The sequence below is a fragment of the Manis javanica genome, chromosome 3, assembly GCF_040802235.1.
Source record: "Manis javanica isolate MJ-LG chromosome 3, MJ_LKY, whole genome shotgun sequence".
NCBI classification, from domain to species: domain Eukaryota; kingdom Metazoa; phylum Chordata; class Mammalia; order Pholidota; family Manidae; genus Manis; species Manis javanica.
In genome coordinates, this window is record NC_133158.1 from 214,733,025 (window position 1) to 214,746,718 (window position 13,694).

At 59.9% G+C, this 13,694-nt stretch overlaps 1 protein-coding gene across 1 annotated transcript; it reads left to right on the top strand.

The window, feature by feature from the left end:
* The first annotated feature begins 1,239 nt into the window (after positions 1–1,239).
* Positions 1,240–3,943, top strand: HAND2 (heart and neural crest derivatives expressed 2). Its single transcript, XM_017651035.3, has 2 exons — positions 1,240–1,899; positions 3,197–3,943. Exons 1-2 carry the CDS (start codon positions 1,348–1,350, stop codon positions 3,293–3,295), a joined length of 651 nt encoding a protein of 216 aa, XP_017506524.2. The 5' UTR covers positions 1,240–1,347; the 3' UTR covers positions 3,296–3,943.
* Positions 3,944–13,694: the final 9,751 nt, after the last annotated feature.

Below are 13,694 nucleotides of genomic sequence, written 5' to 3' on the forward strand. Positions count from 1 at the left end.
ACAAGACCCTTCGAAAAGCAGTATCTATGTCCCTTTCCATGTCTTAAAAAAAAAAAAAAAAAAAACAGGAAAGAAAACGTAGCTATACTGTACCTCGTTTGAGATTCGTCAACATTTGAGACTTGAGAAAAAAAAATAATTTAATAGTGAAGCATCTGTTAAACACTTGCATTAACCTCTGGCTGATAAAAAAGTTTTTTTAACCCTGCCCCCCCTCGTTTTAATTATCTTATGTTCTGAAGGGGCAGCCAATCCTGGAAGAGGTCCTCGACAATTAGCGACCAGAACATCAAAAAGTTTTATTGCGGAGAGCGCGAGGCGCCGCCCCCGCCGCCCCGGGATTGGCGCGAGGGGCCTCTGACGACATATATTAACCCGAGCGGCCCTAAAGATGTAGCTGTACATGGAGATCTTGCTGGGAAGACCCGCTCGCTCCCGCTCGGCGTCCAGCCCGGGAGAGCCACCGCCGCCGCCGCCGCCGCCCGGGAGCCCCTAGGCCGCTGCGCGGAGCCCGCCGAGCGCCCCCCGCGCCGCCTCCGCGCCCCAGGCGCCTGCAGGGCCCGGACCCTTCCCCGAGAGCGGACAGGATCTGAGAACATGGAAGCGCTGAGACCGCTCTGAACGCCCGCCGAGGGAGCCCGAGAGGAGCGAGGACGCGTTACTCGCAGCTAAAATCACACTGAAGGACCAAAACCATCACCACCAAAATTTTCATTAAAACAATACGCACCCGAGAGCCCACGACGAGCTGGTGGGGGGAGGGGAGGGGACGGGAAGGGGAGCGTCGCCAGGAGGTGGCTTCCCGGCGAGCAGTCGACACCGCCGCCTCCCTGCAGAGCCGGCCCGGCCCCTGCAACCGCGGTCGGACGCGGCCCGGGACTCCGAGGGAGCTTCGGTCCAGGAGCGCGCGCGGCCCGGGCGCCGGAGCCCGGCGACCCCGCCAAGCGGCCTCGCGGGAGCGCGGGCACCTTTGCATGAGCCCGAGAGGATCCTGCCTCCCTGCAGCAGCCCGGGAAGCAGCGGCCGGCGCGCGGGCCGTGGAGCAAGGCGGGAGCCGGCGGCGGCGGCGGCGGCGGCGGCCGGGGGCGCACGGTGCCGGGGCCAGCTCGCCGCGCCCTATGGGGAGCCGGCGGCCGCGGCGCTGCTGAGGCGGGCCGCGCGGGCCAGCCGGGGGCCCGGGGCCCGGGCTGCAGCAGCCCCCTGTGCGGCTGCCGGGCCGGCCCCGGCGCCGGGGGGCTGGGGGGCGGGGGGTGGGGGCGGCCGCCGAGCGCCGAAGCGGGGGCCCGGACCGAGGGCGCGGCGGGGCTGCGCGCACGCTGGGGCGCGTGGAGGGGCGCCGAGGGCGAGATGAGTCTGGTGGGGGGCTTCCCCCACCATCCGGTGGTGCACCATGAGGGCTACCCGTTCGCCGCCGCTGCCGCCGCCGCCGCCGCCGCCGCTAGCCGCTGCAGCCACGAGGAGAACCCCTACTTCCACGGCTGGCTCATCGGCCACCCCGAGATGTCGCCCCCCGACTACAGCATGGCCCTGTCCTACAGCCCCGAGTACGCCAGCGGCGCCGCCGGCCTGGACCACTCCCATTACGCGGGGGTGCCGCCGGGCGCCGGGCCCCCAGGCCTGGGGGGGCCGCGCCCGGTGAAGCGCCGGGGCACCGCCAACCGCAAGGAGAGGCGCAGGACTCAGAGCATCAACAGCGCCTTCGCCGAGCTGCGCGAGTGCATCCCCAACGTGCCCGCCGACACCAAGCTCTCCAAGATCAAGACGCTGCGCCTGGCCACCAGCTACATCGCCTACCTCATGGACCTGCTGGCCAAGGACGACCAGAACGGCGAGGCGGAGGCCTTCAAGGCGGAGATCAAGAAGACAGATGTGAAAGAAGAGAAGAGGAAGAAGGAGCTGGTCAGTAATAGGGGGCAGCGGGGTGCGGGGCTCGGAGGAGCGGTGCTCCGGTCTCTTTCCAACCGGGCTGAGCAATGACATCCGCCTTCTCTGGCTGCCAGGGCTGTTGCGACCCGTTCTGGTAGGGACGGCTTCCCGCCGGAGCGGAGTCGGCGGGGGAGGGTGTCAGCAGGAGGCGGAGGTTGACGGGGGTGCTGCGCCGGGGATCTTCTGCCCGGGGCATGGGGATCCCCCAGCTGAGCAGGCCTTGCGGTCTCAGCACCCCGAATGATCCGTCCCACCGGCCGGGCCCCCTCATTCGGTGCCCTCTACAGCCGTCATCTGGCCTCCAATCCTGTCTTTCAGATATTTCTGAGTCGCCCAGAAGCGCTCGATTCCAGTTACTTTACTATTGATCCCATTTCCCCCTGGAGAACGAGGCTGCACTGATCCTCAAAGAGTTCCGTGGTTGCTCTCATTACTATGCCCGGAAGACGTAAAAGTTAACCAATTAAGTACTTTTAACTTCAAAATGCAGTTCCAGTTTCTCTTTAGCAATGAGGTTGAAACGTAACTCCCCAGATGAGAGTGTTTCAGAGGTATTTCTGGTCTTGTTTGCATGAGCCTGTACATTAAGACAAACAGTAAATACGGTCGCTGTTATTGTTAACAAGAAGACAAAATTGGAACTGAAAGTTTTCTCAAGTTCCTATCAAGTGGCCGTAAGATGGCTCAGAGCAGAGCTTTGTCACGCAAGGCCTGGAAAATGATCCCAATTGTCGAGTTTTCCTTCTTGAGGCCTGGGCTCTTCCGTCGCTGCGCCGAGCGACCTCGGGAATGACCCGGGATTTCAGGCCCTTGGGGGAGGGGCGCTGCCAAGCCGGAGGCTGGAAGCCGCGGCCGCGGGTCCACGCCGGGCCGGAGGGAGCCTCGCGTCTGCCCCGCAGCGCGGGCCTGGGCCAGTTCGCGGTCGAAATCAGGAGAGCCAGATTTAGCGCCGACCCCCGCTCGCGCGCCCACATCTGGAGGCAGGGAAAAGGCCCGGGGCGCCTCCGTCAGCGAGCCGGGGACGGGAAGTTGTTGATAAACCGGCCGACCCGGTAGCTGCGCGTGGCGGGCGCGGAGGCCCGGGCTGCCGGCGAGGGCCGCGCAGGACTTCGCAGCTTCCCGCAGAGGCTCGGACTTGAAGCCTCGTCCCTCCTGTCCCTTCCTCGCTCTCTCACGTCTTCTGTCCTGGGAAGTGGGGGGTGGTCGGGGACCAGGCCTTTCTCTCAATTTCTGTCTCCGCTTTTCTCTCCCTCGCCTCCCCTCTGCCCAGAACGAAATCTTGAAAAGCACAGTGAGCAGCAACGACAAGAAAACCAAAGGCCGGACGGGCTGGCCGCAGCACGTGTGGGCGCTGGAGCTCAAGCAGTGAGCGGGAGGAGCCGCCGCAGAGCGGGGGTGAGCCGGGGCCCGCAGCCCGGCGCAGGCCCAGCGCCCCGGGCAAGCGCCCGCGCTCCGCTCTGAGGACTTCTTGCATTTGGAATCATCCGGTTTATTTATGTGCAATTTGCCCCCCTCCTTTGTCCCCCCCCTTTGAGGCATCCGCTCCCCACCACCCCCTCCAAAAAAAAGTGGATATTTGAAGAAAAGCATTCCATATTTTAATATGAAGAGGACACTCCCGCGTGGTAAGGGACCCCGTCGTCTTGTAGCTTCCTGTGTGTGAATGTTCCCTTCTGGCTGTGTAGACACCAGCGCTGCCCCCTCTCCACCTACCCAACCCCTTCCCGATAAAGAGCGGGCAATAGTGTGTACGTGAAGTGTACCTTTAATACTTGGCCTTTGGATATAAATATTCCTGGGGATTATAAAGTTTTTATTTCAAAGCAGAAAGCGGGGCCGCTAGCATTTCCGTTGGGGTCGCTGTATTCATCTGTGGTCGTTCCCTATTGGAAGATGTTTCCAACAGCTACTTGTTTTGTGCACTTCCGTCCTCTAAGACTAAGTGGAATTTAATTAATATTGAAGGTGTAAACGTTGTAAGTATTCAATAAACCACTGTGTGTTTTTTTTTACAAAACCCCCCATCTTTTAATGGCTGATACCTCAAAAGAGTTTTGAAAACAGAACTGTTATACTTGTTTTCATGATATTTAAAATATTCAGAAGTAAACTAAATTATCATGATTGCCTCTAACTTTATTTGAAAGAGTCAGTGGTTCCGACCAGTCACCTACACGAGCTCCCAGCTCTTCGGCCCGAGAAGGTTCCCTTAGAGAGACGCGTCCTTGGGGAGAATCCTGCCTGAGGACCTGGCTCTGCCCGCGTCCGTGCCCCGCCCTGTCTCTCCCAGGCCCGGGAGAACGCTGAGCGGCCTGCAGAAGGAAGGCCTGGGCCGGACAAAGGCCACTGCAGTTTGCTCCGAAGGTGGAAAGGCGTCCTTGTTTTTCTGAAATCATCCTGATGCCACTGAGTGGGGACTCCGGTTTTTGTTTGGGGAGCGCGTTTTCCATGCAGCAGGTTTGAGAAGGACCCCAGGCGTTATTGCAGCAGCAGGAACGAGTCTGGAGTTTATAATTCAAAATGCAGGGCTTTCATCCAAGGAAAGGCAAGGAGAAGGGGAGGTTTTTGCTTGTAATATCGGTTTGGGGTGGGAGGGGAGTGCGGATTCTCGTCCAAGCAGTCGGTGGGGAAAGGGAGGGCCTTTGGGGAAAAGGCCACGATTAGGTAACAAGGAATTTTACGTCAAGTAAAAAATCGCGAACACGACCAAGGATTTAAAAGGGGGCAAGGGTGGGGGGCGAGATTTACAAGGAGCTGCAGGGAACTCAGTATTAACTGTGCGCTGTCTGAAGTCCTCACAGCAGCGGGCCAGCCGCGCAAGAGGCTTCCTCTCAGGCCGCCAGCCGCCGGGACCTCACCCCGTCGGGGTCCGGGTCTCTACCCCGCACGTCCCGGAAGGAAGTCCTTGCGGCCTCCTTTGCCCGTGGGCTTGGCCGGAGCCGGAATCTGTGTTCCAGGAGCCAAAGAAGCTGCAAGGCCAGAAAGGACCCTGCAGGCTCGAGGGGGAGGGGGCTGAGGGAGGGGGTAGGAAAGGTGAAACGTATTAAAAAGCGGTTCTTTTCATGCAACGCCACATATATAAATCTCCTGCTAGGAAGGCTTGCCAGAGGTTTCCATCTTGGAACCCACCTTCGGGGCGATGTTCGCAGACCCTCCCCGGATTTCCCACGCTTAGAGGGTGCCCACTCTGAGCCCGCGCCAAGGGACAAGCGAGCGGCCCTGCGGGAACTGCGGGCAGCTGACAACGAGGGCGAGGGGTTAGAACAACTCGGCCAAAGCGATCTGAACTTTCTCCCCTCGGGTCAGCCAGCGCTGAGCCGGCGCGGTGGGCGCGGGGCTGTGTTTACAGACACTTGCCTTTGTTTATAGCACCGGGGGGCGGAGGGAGGCGCGCCCTGATTTTCTACTACTCTCCGGAGCCGGGTCGGTTTGACCGTGTGGCTGCCTCTCCTGCCTCCAATTGCCTTTGGGCTTTTGCCTCAATACGTTCAAGAGACTCCAGATCCTAGGGGTGGAGGAGAAGAGTCACTGAAATAGTGGGGCGAGTGGTGGTGGAGGAGGGAGGTTTTTCAAACAAGAACCAGAGCGTTTTCCTCGTCGTGCCTGTGTGCCTGTGCTCGCCTCGGTAGCTGGTCTTCGTCACCCTCTGGGCCTTTACGCATTTCAGCCGGGTTCACACTTCCCGGTTTACTAACCACCAGCAGAAGGGAACCAGAACACCCTGGCAGCGCCGTCGCCCCGGCAGCCTGCTGCTTCACCAGCCCTAAGCCGCGCCCCGGAAACCTGCTCTCTTGGGCCCGGGCCGCGCCCGCCTCCAGCCCACGAGTGCCAGGCCCACACCCCACCCAGCCCGGCTTCCCCACGCACGGGAAGCCCCACCTGGCCAGCCAGCAGGGCCGCAGCCCCTGGGCGGATGCACACCCTAACCAGCAAGACACCCTACGCCGCCGGTCAGCACCCCAGCCGCCCAGACATTCCGCCTCCCCACCGCCCCCGAGACCCAACATCCCGGACCCCGTCATCAGGGCCCAGGGAAGTGAGTGGTCTGCTGGGCAGGCGTTTCTTCTGCGCTTCCATGCTTTTCTACACATTTATTTCTCTTTTAACGCCCTTTCATGGCTTTTAAAAAAAGTTCCCAAGCTCTGCTTTACAGGACCAGCTAAAAGGCCTCTGTTTTAATTGCTCGGATAATGTGGTTGCTGCCATTTTGTTAAAAGCAATCACTCCTGCAGCGAAATCACAAGCTCTCTAGACAGGCCGGAGCCGACAAAAATGCAGGATTTGACGTTAAAAGCTAAATGGGAAGCTGGGGCGGCGGAAGGTAAATTGATGGTAGATCTGGCTGTCAGGGCCCGGCCCCAGACCGCCGCGCAGGCCGCGCTGCTGATAAGCCTGGAGCACCGGCGGGGAGAGAGGGTGTGTGAGTAAGTGTGAGTGTGAGTGTGTGTGAGTGAGTGTGTGTGTGTGTGTGTGTCCCTACACACCCTCCAGAGTGGTACCTGCACACACTCCCTGCTCTAGTCTCAATTTCGCAAGACGTTCGCCCCTAACAGGGACACTGACAGCAACTTTAGGAGCTTTTTTCAGGCCGAGACATTGATAGGATGACGGCAAGATCACTTGGAGTTCTCGCTAATTCCAGGGCCACGCGCTGAGGTCTTGGTGGGACGCTCCAACCCCCGAAGGGGTTAGCCAGTAGTTCCGGAAACCTAGGGAGGGAGGGCCTCCAGGCCAAGCCCCCCATCCTCAGGTGTGGCAGAACCAGGAGCCCGCGTGGTCTCCACGCTGGGGCAGAGGCAGCCGTGGCGCCAACAGAGCGGGCCCCTTGGAAAGGAAAGCAAGTATGCGCGAGTCTGGGGGCGGAGGGTGGCTGGATTCCTCCTCCCACCACGCCTAAGCCTCTGCGGGCTGCCTTCCGGGGCTGGAGAGGATAGCAGAGCTAGTGTCCCACCGGTGGTTAAGGTAGCAGGAGGGGAAGGGAGTTGTGTGCGCGCGGATTTCGCAGGAAGGGTGCAGAGAGTGAGAGGGGGCTCAGTGCAAAGCCACAAGCGGCGAACGAGGCCGAGGCAGGCAAGCTGCTTCCCAGGCTGCAGTTTCTCCGAGTCCCCTAGTCAGCAGCGAGGGCCTGCGCTGTGTGTGCAGAAGACACTAACCCGGGCAAAGGAGGCCACCAGGGCAGGGACTAGCATTGGATCTGCAGGTCTGCAAAGCGCGGGAAACTGCTCTTCCCGCAGAGTGGCGGAAACGCGGTGTGGGGCGCTGTGCGTGTCCCGCGGCCTCCCCTTCCACGGCTGCCTCGCGTTCTCCTGCCCGCGAGGCCCCCGCGTGTCGGATCGGGTGGTAGGTGCCGAGCGGAGATGATCAGGAGAGGAGGCTGGTGGCGTGTGCCCCGTAGGGGGCTGAGTCTGCACCGGGCGTTCCCTGCCTTCTCGGGGTCTGTTGACCCTCGGGAAGCCCTTCCGTGCACACGGCACCGCTGCTCGCGTGGGGGACCTTGCGAGAGGCGCGGGCGTTCTGGGGGCTCCGGGAGCACCGGACCCTGGCCGTTCGGAGCCCGCGGACCCCTGGGGGAGAAAGACCCTGAAGCACCCTGGTCCTGAGCCGGGGCCCTGGCTCGGCCCAACAGCCCCTCCCCAAGGCCTCTCAGCCGCGCTGCAGGGCTTCCGTCTCCCGCGCGGAAGGGCACGGAGCATTCTTTAGCTGGGGGGACGGGGGAGGAGGGGAGCCGGGTAACTCCAAGGAGGAAACGGGTCGCACATTTCCGACGCGGACGGCACCCTCCGGCTTCCCGCACAGCCGTGGTGCGCTGGGCTGGGGGCCTGCAGCGGCCGGGCGGCCTCGCCAGGCGGCCGTGGCGGTCAGAGGCAGCGGGGTGTGTGACCTGCGGGCGCACGAGGTTGGGCGTCTCCCCCGGGGCTCGCTCCACCCGGCCCGAGGCAGCTCCCTTGGAGCAGCGCGCCCCCCTGCACACACATTCCCTTCCATTCTCCCGGCAGCCGGGCCGCTTTGATGATCAGATGGGAGAGCCCTGATTACAAATTTATTCCCGGCCTCTCCGTCCGCCTCTATCTCCGCTATTAGGACATCTGGGAGTGATTAGCGCCCAGCCCGCGCCGGCCGCGCTCCTATCTGGCGGCCGCGGGCCCGGAGCCGCGCTGACGTCAGGGCAGACGGCTCGGAGCCATCCCAGCCGAGCTGGGTGCAATCGGCCGCCGCGCGGCCAAGTCCTCCCGGGCCAGGCCGGCAGCTGGAACGCGCCGCCCGCCTGCGCACTGGGACTTTCTAAGGGTATATTTTTAGCCCAGAAGACGGTTTTGTTTTCCTTACCGGAGGCGAGGCGGGGCGGGTGAAAGTTTCCACAGGCCCTCTCCCCACTTTAAATTTTCCAACCCGGTGCGCCGGTGCATTCCTCCTTGGAAAGCCTCCCAGTCCCGCCCTGACCAGCGCACGCTCCTCTGCCATCCCTGCGCCGGGGTGCAGCTCTCCTACACTAACAGCTGCGGCCCGTATGGTAGTGCCCATGCAGGCCAGGGGCGGGGAGAGGGCTGCTGTTAGGGCTGTCCTCTCCCGCACTGGGCCCTATAGTTCTCGAGCTAAGAGTGCCAGTTTCTGTCTCGCGGGGTGGCAGGACAGACGCCAAGCACAGACCCAGACGGCTCTCCCAGCCTCCGTCTTTGCACCTGCTATGGCTCTAGAGCCTTTCCTGCGCCACCTCTCAGCCCCCCACCCGAGTTGTTCTTGGCTCAAACCCTGACACCTCGCGAGGGCAGGAATGACTGCTGGCAGCTCTGTCTGGAGGCCCAGAGCAGAGTGGGTGTATTTGTGTGATTCCTGGATGGCAGGAGGCACCCCAGCCCTCCAACCCTGGCGTCCTGGGCCACCGTTCTGTTGTCTGGGGAGAATACAACTCCAAAGTCCTGCAGGTCGGAGCTTTCCACACCTGGCTACTTATCTGAAATCCCCGAGAAACTTGATACAATTATAAATTCAGTACTTACTTCACCCCACCTTCAGCAGAAATTCTGATTCAGAGGTCAGGGATGAGATCCCGAGTCTGCAATTTTCAAAAGCTCCCTCCCGCCCGTGACACTCTCTCAACAGCTGACTGTGCGCATGGGGGAGGATTCATCGGGAATGGGGGCCGCAGTGAAAGCAAGCCTTCATTTTTTAAAGTCTCTGCAGGGAGAGAATTGGCCATATTAGACATCAGTCCTACACCTCGATTTAAATGGGCAACGGAAGGACTCAGAGCAAACCCAGAAGATGCAGTTTATTCCTGTACAGCCTCCAAAGCCCAAGCTGAGCGTTTAAGTCGGAGGCTTGCAGTGAATTTAGTTAGAGGGAAAAGAAGTCATCGCCCAGGATTTGAGTGTACTGACAAGATCTCTTTGGGGGTCAAGTGTACCAAAAATACACAGGGAATCCAGTCGAGAAAACTTTCCAAATGTTCACCCTCAATTCTTTGAGGCAACTCAATACACAAAACTCCAACGTGTCTTCATGTAATCTAGAACGGAAGAGGACCATTTCCCCCTAAATCGGTGAAAACGTCACATCTGAGAGACATTGCCCCCCCCCCCTCCCTGTCCTCTGCAGAGAGGGAGGGAAATCTTGAGCTGGGGGGTTGGGAGTTAGCTGCTCGGGACAGAGGATAAGTACTTTAGAGCACCGAGGCCTCTAAGACTGGAGAGGGAAGGGCCTGTATGTGCTTCTAGCGGGGGGAGGGGCAGGTAATGGCTGCACAGAGCGGTTTCCCAGTGCTGGGAAGTGGCTTCTGCGTGATCGTCCTTAATGCTGGAGTCTGCTCCGGCAAATAGGCAGCTTTCTGAACACTGCAAACTCCAAAAGACACAAAACATCTCTTTTGCCTATAGTGTTTCTTGCACGTAGCATAGATCTGAGTTTTTCTTTAATTACATGGAATGAATCAACATGGACCACGGGCCCGGAGAATCCCAGTTCATGTTCCCAAGCAAAAGAATGGGGCTTGCAGCCAGCTGAACCATTTATATAAAGAATCACAGAGTTCTCATCAGCCGCCTCCCCAAGTAACAACCCAGTCCTCTCCAATAGTATATTTAATGCACAGCCAATCATGAACAACCATCCCCAACCTGATGCCTCCCCATGATCAGATGGAGGATTTCAAAATGCAACTTGTAGCACCAAAGTATCTTTCAATTCATTGGCCAAGGAGAACTGAAGAGTCAGGGAGACCTAACGATGCCTCTGTAAGAGGTGTGAGGTCCTTTGCCGCTCCACCAGCTGCAAGGACTTAGAGCAAGCAGCGTACTTACTCGGGCAGAGAGAGTTTTCAACTTGCATTAAGTACCTTGCCTAGGGAAGAGGCCAAAAAAGACATCATTCTAAATTAAGATGGCAGTAAATACCTCCTTTCTCAAAAGATGGAAGCCAGGGGCCTCCACGGCCCGTGCGTGGTCGCTCCTCTATTTAAAGTGGGTTGGTGGTTTGCCTTGGGCTGACTTTTTTGTCTTTAGATAAGGGAGACACAGGAAAAGGAAAATGCGTACTTGTTGCTTGTATTTTTAAAGAAGAAAATGCAATCGAGGTCTGTAACTAGACCTTGGCGATGAGGAAAAGCTGGTGAGGTTTTAATGGGAGAAAGTGGCCTCCAGGCCGTCCGGCCATCGCCTTCGCTTTACAAATCTGGTTCTCATATTCTGGCTCAGTAATCACCCAAAGCCATAACTGTCTCTGAAATTATTCATTAAAGTCATTTTCAGGGATTCTCACAGGATGACTCCTTTATGTCTATAATCTGTGAGCAATGACATCAGCCGCGGTCTCTTTTCCGCCTTTAATTAACGTGCTGGGAAGACCAGGGGGCCGCGGCCGTGTCCGTGGGGAGGGGCGGGCGGGGTGGGGTGGCCGGCCGCCGGCGCGCGCGGCCAGCAAAGCGGGGGCGCGCAGACATCCTCTGATTAAGGAGGGTATTTCGGGAGTGCAGGCTGTGCCCTGTGGTGCTGTCAGCAGTGACAGATCCCAGATGGGGCCGCTACTGTACGGCAGATTGAGTTTCTCAGCAGAAAACTCACCCTCCCTTCTAAACGTCTTCAAAAACCTCCAGATACTCCAGGTCGCTTCGTGTGAAACCGAAAAAGTGCAACCCCAAAACTGGATTAGCGAGTGTGTGTTTACTGGGTGGCTTTCTTCTTCTTTATACTCTTTCTTCTCAGTACTCCCTCCTCCGAGCATCTTCGACCCGCAGGACTACCCGGCTGCTGGGAGAGCAGACCTGGTGGGCCTGGGGGTTCCGGGTCGCCTGCCCCCACACCTGCGCCGGCGGTCCTCGCAGCTCCGAGTCGCCCCGAAGGCAATCCGGTGGGTAGGAGCTCGGCATCCGGGACGTGGGGGCGGCTCAGAGCGTCCTAGGCAGCTGGGTGCACACGGCCTACCTCCCTGTGGGGAGAGCGGGCCGGCGGGGAGGTGAGCCCCAAACCTGGGGCCGAGCGCGCAGTACCGGGCATGGAGCCCGCTCGGGTCCTCGCTTCTCTGCAGCGCAGCATGGGCCCCCTGGCAATCCCGAGGGGTGATGCCAGCCCAGGGCAGCGAGCGAGGGCTGTCTGCTGGGAACCCGCGGCGAGTGAAGGCAGGCTCCCGGGGCGACGGGGTCCAGCGGGGGCAGGGTGCAGCAGGCGGCGAGAAGGGGGCTGCGGCATTGCCCAGGCAGCGGGCGCAGCCAGGCTCAGGAGAATAGCCGGTCTGGGTGCTCGGTGTCGCATTCCTGGACATACATCGGGTTGAACACATTGCAGAAACTTTTGGACCTATTTCAAGCCTCTAATAAAAAATGAACAAATGCCCTGTGTCCCTGCCCCCTCGGAGGCAGCAGAGATGCCTCGCCTGCCCCCCTCTCCTCTCGGGGATGCCTGGGCCGGCTCCCGGGGTGCAGCAGTGGCCTGGAGAGAGCGGGCGAAAGGCGCCCCGGAAGGCGCAGGGCACCCGCATCTGCTCGTGTCGCTAGACCCCACCCAGCCCTACACCCACGGTCCCCTAAACTGGGCGACTGGCCTGTTCCCACGGGCCTGGGCCCGAGGCGAAGAGAGAACAGAAGGGAAGGACTGAAACCTAGAGGGAAGGAGTTTTGTTTAAATTCAAAGATAAGCACATATTTCCTTCAGATACCCGTGCGGCCACCTCCACCTCCTCCCACAGCCCCTGCGAGTGGGGGGCTTCGGAGACCTCCACTCGGCTTACCGAAGGACCTCCGGGGAACCGCGGGCGCTAGGCCCGAAGTCCGAGAGGAGGACGCGGCCTCGCGCCGCCGGGCGCGCCCTTGACCCGGAAGCCGCCTTCTCGTGGGCCGGCTGGGGTCTGGGCCCTTCCCCCGGGCCCGGGGCCGAGCAGGCGCCGCTGGGCAGCAGGCCACCTCGCCTTTGCGCCCTTCGGGGTCGTCTGTAGCCCCGCTGGTTATTCTTAGGGAAGCGTCCGGGCCCATCTCCGGCAAATTCGGATGCCTCACTGTAGACGCTTCCCATTCTACCCACTCTGCAGTCTCAGATTTAAGCAGAGCAGAGGTGGGAACAGTAGATCCCATTTTATGCCAACGGTCCGGTCGCCCGGGGGCTCTTCCCCAGTTCGGATGATGTTCTGTAGGGATGTGTGGCAGCTGCTTGCCGGCCTGGCACTCAGGCTGATTTTGGGAGAAAGCTGTGAACCCCTTATTACAGCCTTTTCCCGAAAATAAACAATCTAGCAGTTTTTCCCCCTACAACTCTCCCCTAGTTTATCAGGTAAAACCACAAAACTCTATAAAAGCAAAACACACAGTGAATTTCAAAACTCCCGCTCTCCCCCTTAAAGACAGCTTTTATTTTCACGGCCCACGCTGGATGAAAGTGGTTTATTTTTATCCCCCACCCCCACCCTTGGACCCAGATGCCTTGTAAAAGGTTCCTGTGCAGGGGCCCGGCCCCCCTCGGATGACCGCAGGGCCTTGCTTCCAGACTGCACCCCCCGCCGCTTGGTTTTTAAATCCTCGCCTGGCGGGGATGTGTAATTGTGACCCCGCCCGAGCCGAGAGCCTCCAGTGGGGGACGCTTGGCTGGGCCTGCTCTGGGGCTGGGACCTCCCAAGTGGCAGCCCTGGGAGCCCGGGGCGCGCGACCCTGCCTCCCTCACCCCACCCCGCCCACTGCGGACCTTGCCCGGCCCCCCGCTTCTCGAGCCACCCTGCGCTAGGGCGCCCCGCGTTCCTTCACTTTCGGGGTTCCCCCTTGCCCTTTTCCTCTCGAGCCCCGTTTACCGCTCTCTCCGTCGCCTTCACGTTGAATTCCCAGGCCCAGAGAAGCAAAGCGGGGCTCGGTCGGAGTCAGGAGCGAGGAGCCGGGAGCCTCCGGCCCCCTGGGCGCCGCGGCCAGTCTCGCCGCGCGCGCTTCTGCGTAGCGTCAGCGCGCGGGGTAATTTACCTTCTCCGGGCGTCTGTCAATATGACTGATGTCCACCGGGGTCAAAAAGCCTTTCTCCGGCAGTCCATCTTGGAGCGCTCTCTTACGCGCCAGACCCGGGGAGCCGTTTTGTTTCCAGCCCTAAAAAATAAATGCTCTTGGGGGCGTCCCGGCTGGGGCAGCCCGAATATACACGGTGTCAATTAAAGACAGTGTGCCTTGAAGTAAGAACTGCCACTGGGCTTAAACCGCGGCGACCTGCTTGCCTTTTAGTTCACATTACCTCGTTCGTCCTTGGTACCAACGCTTTCTTTAGAAAAAGGAAATAAAAAATGAGGCAAATGATTGTTGCTCCAGCTTT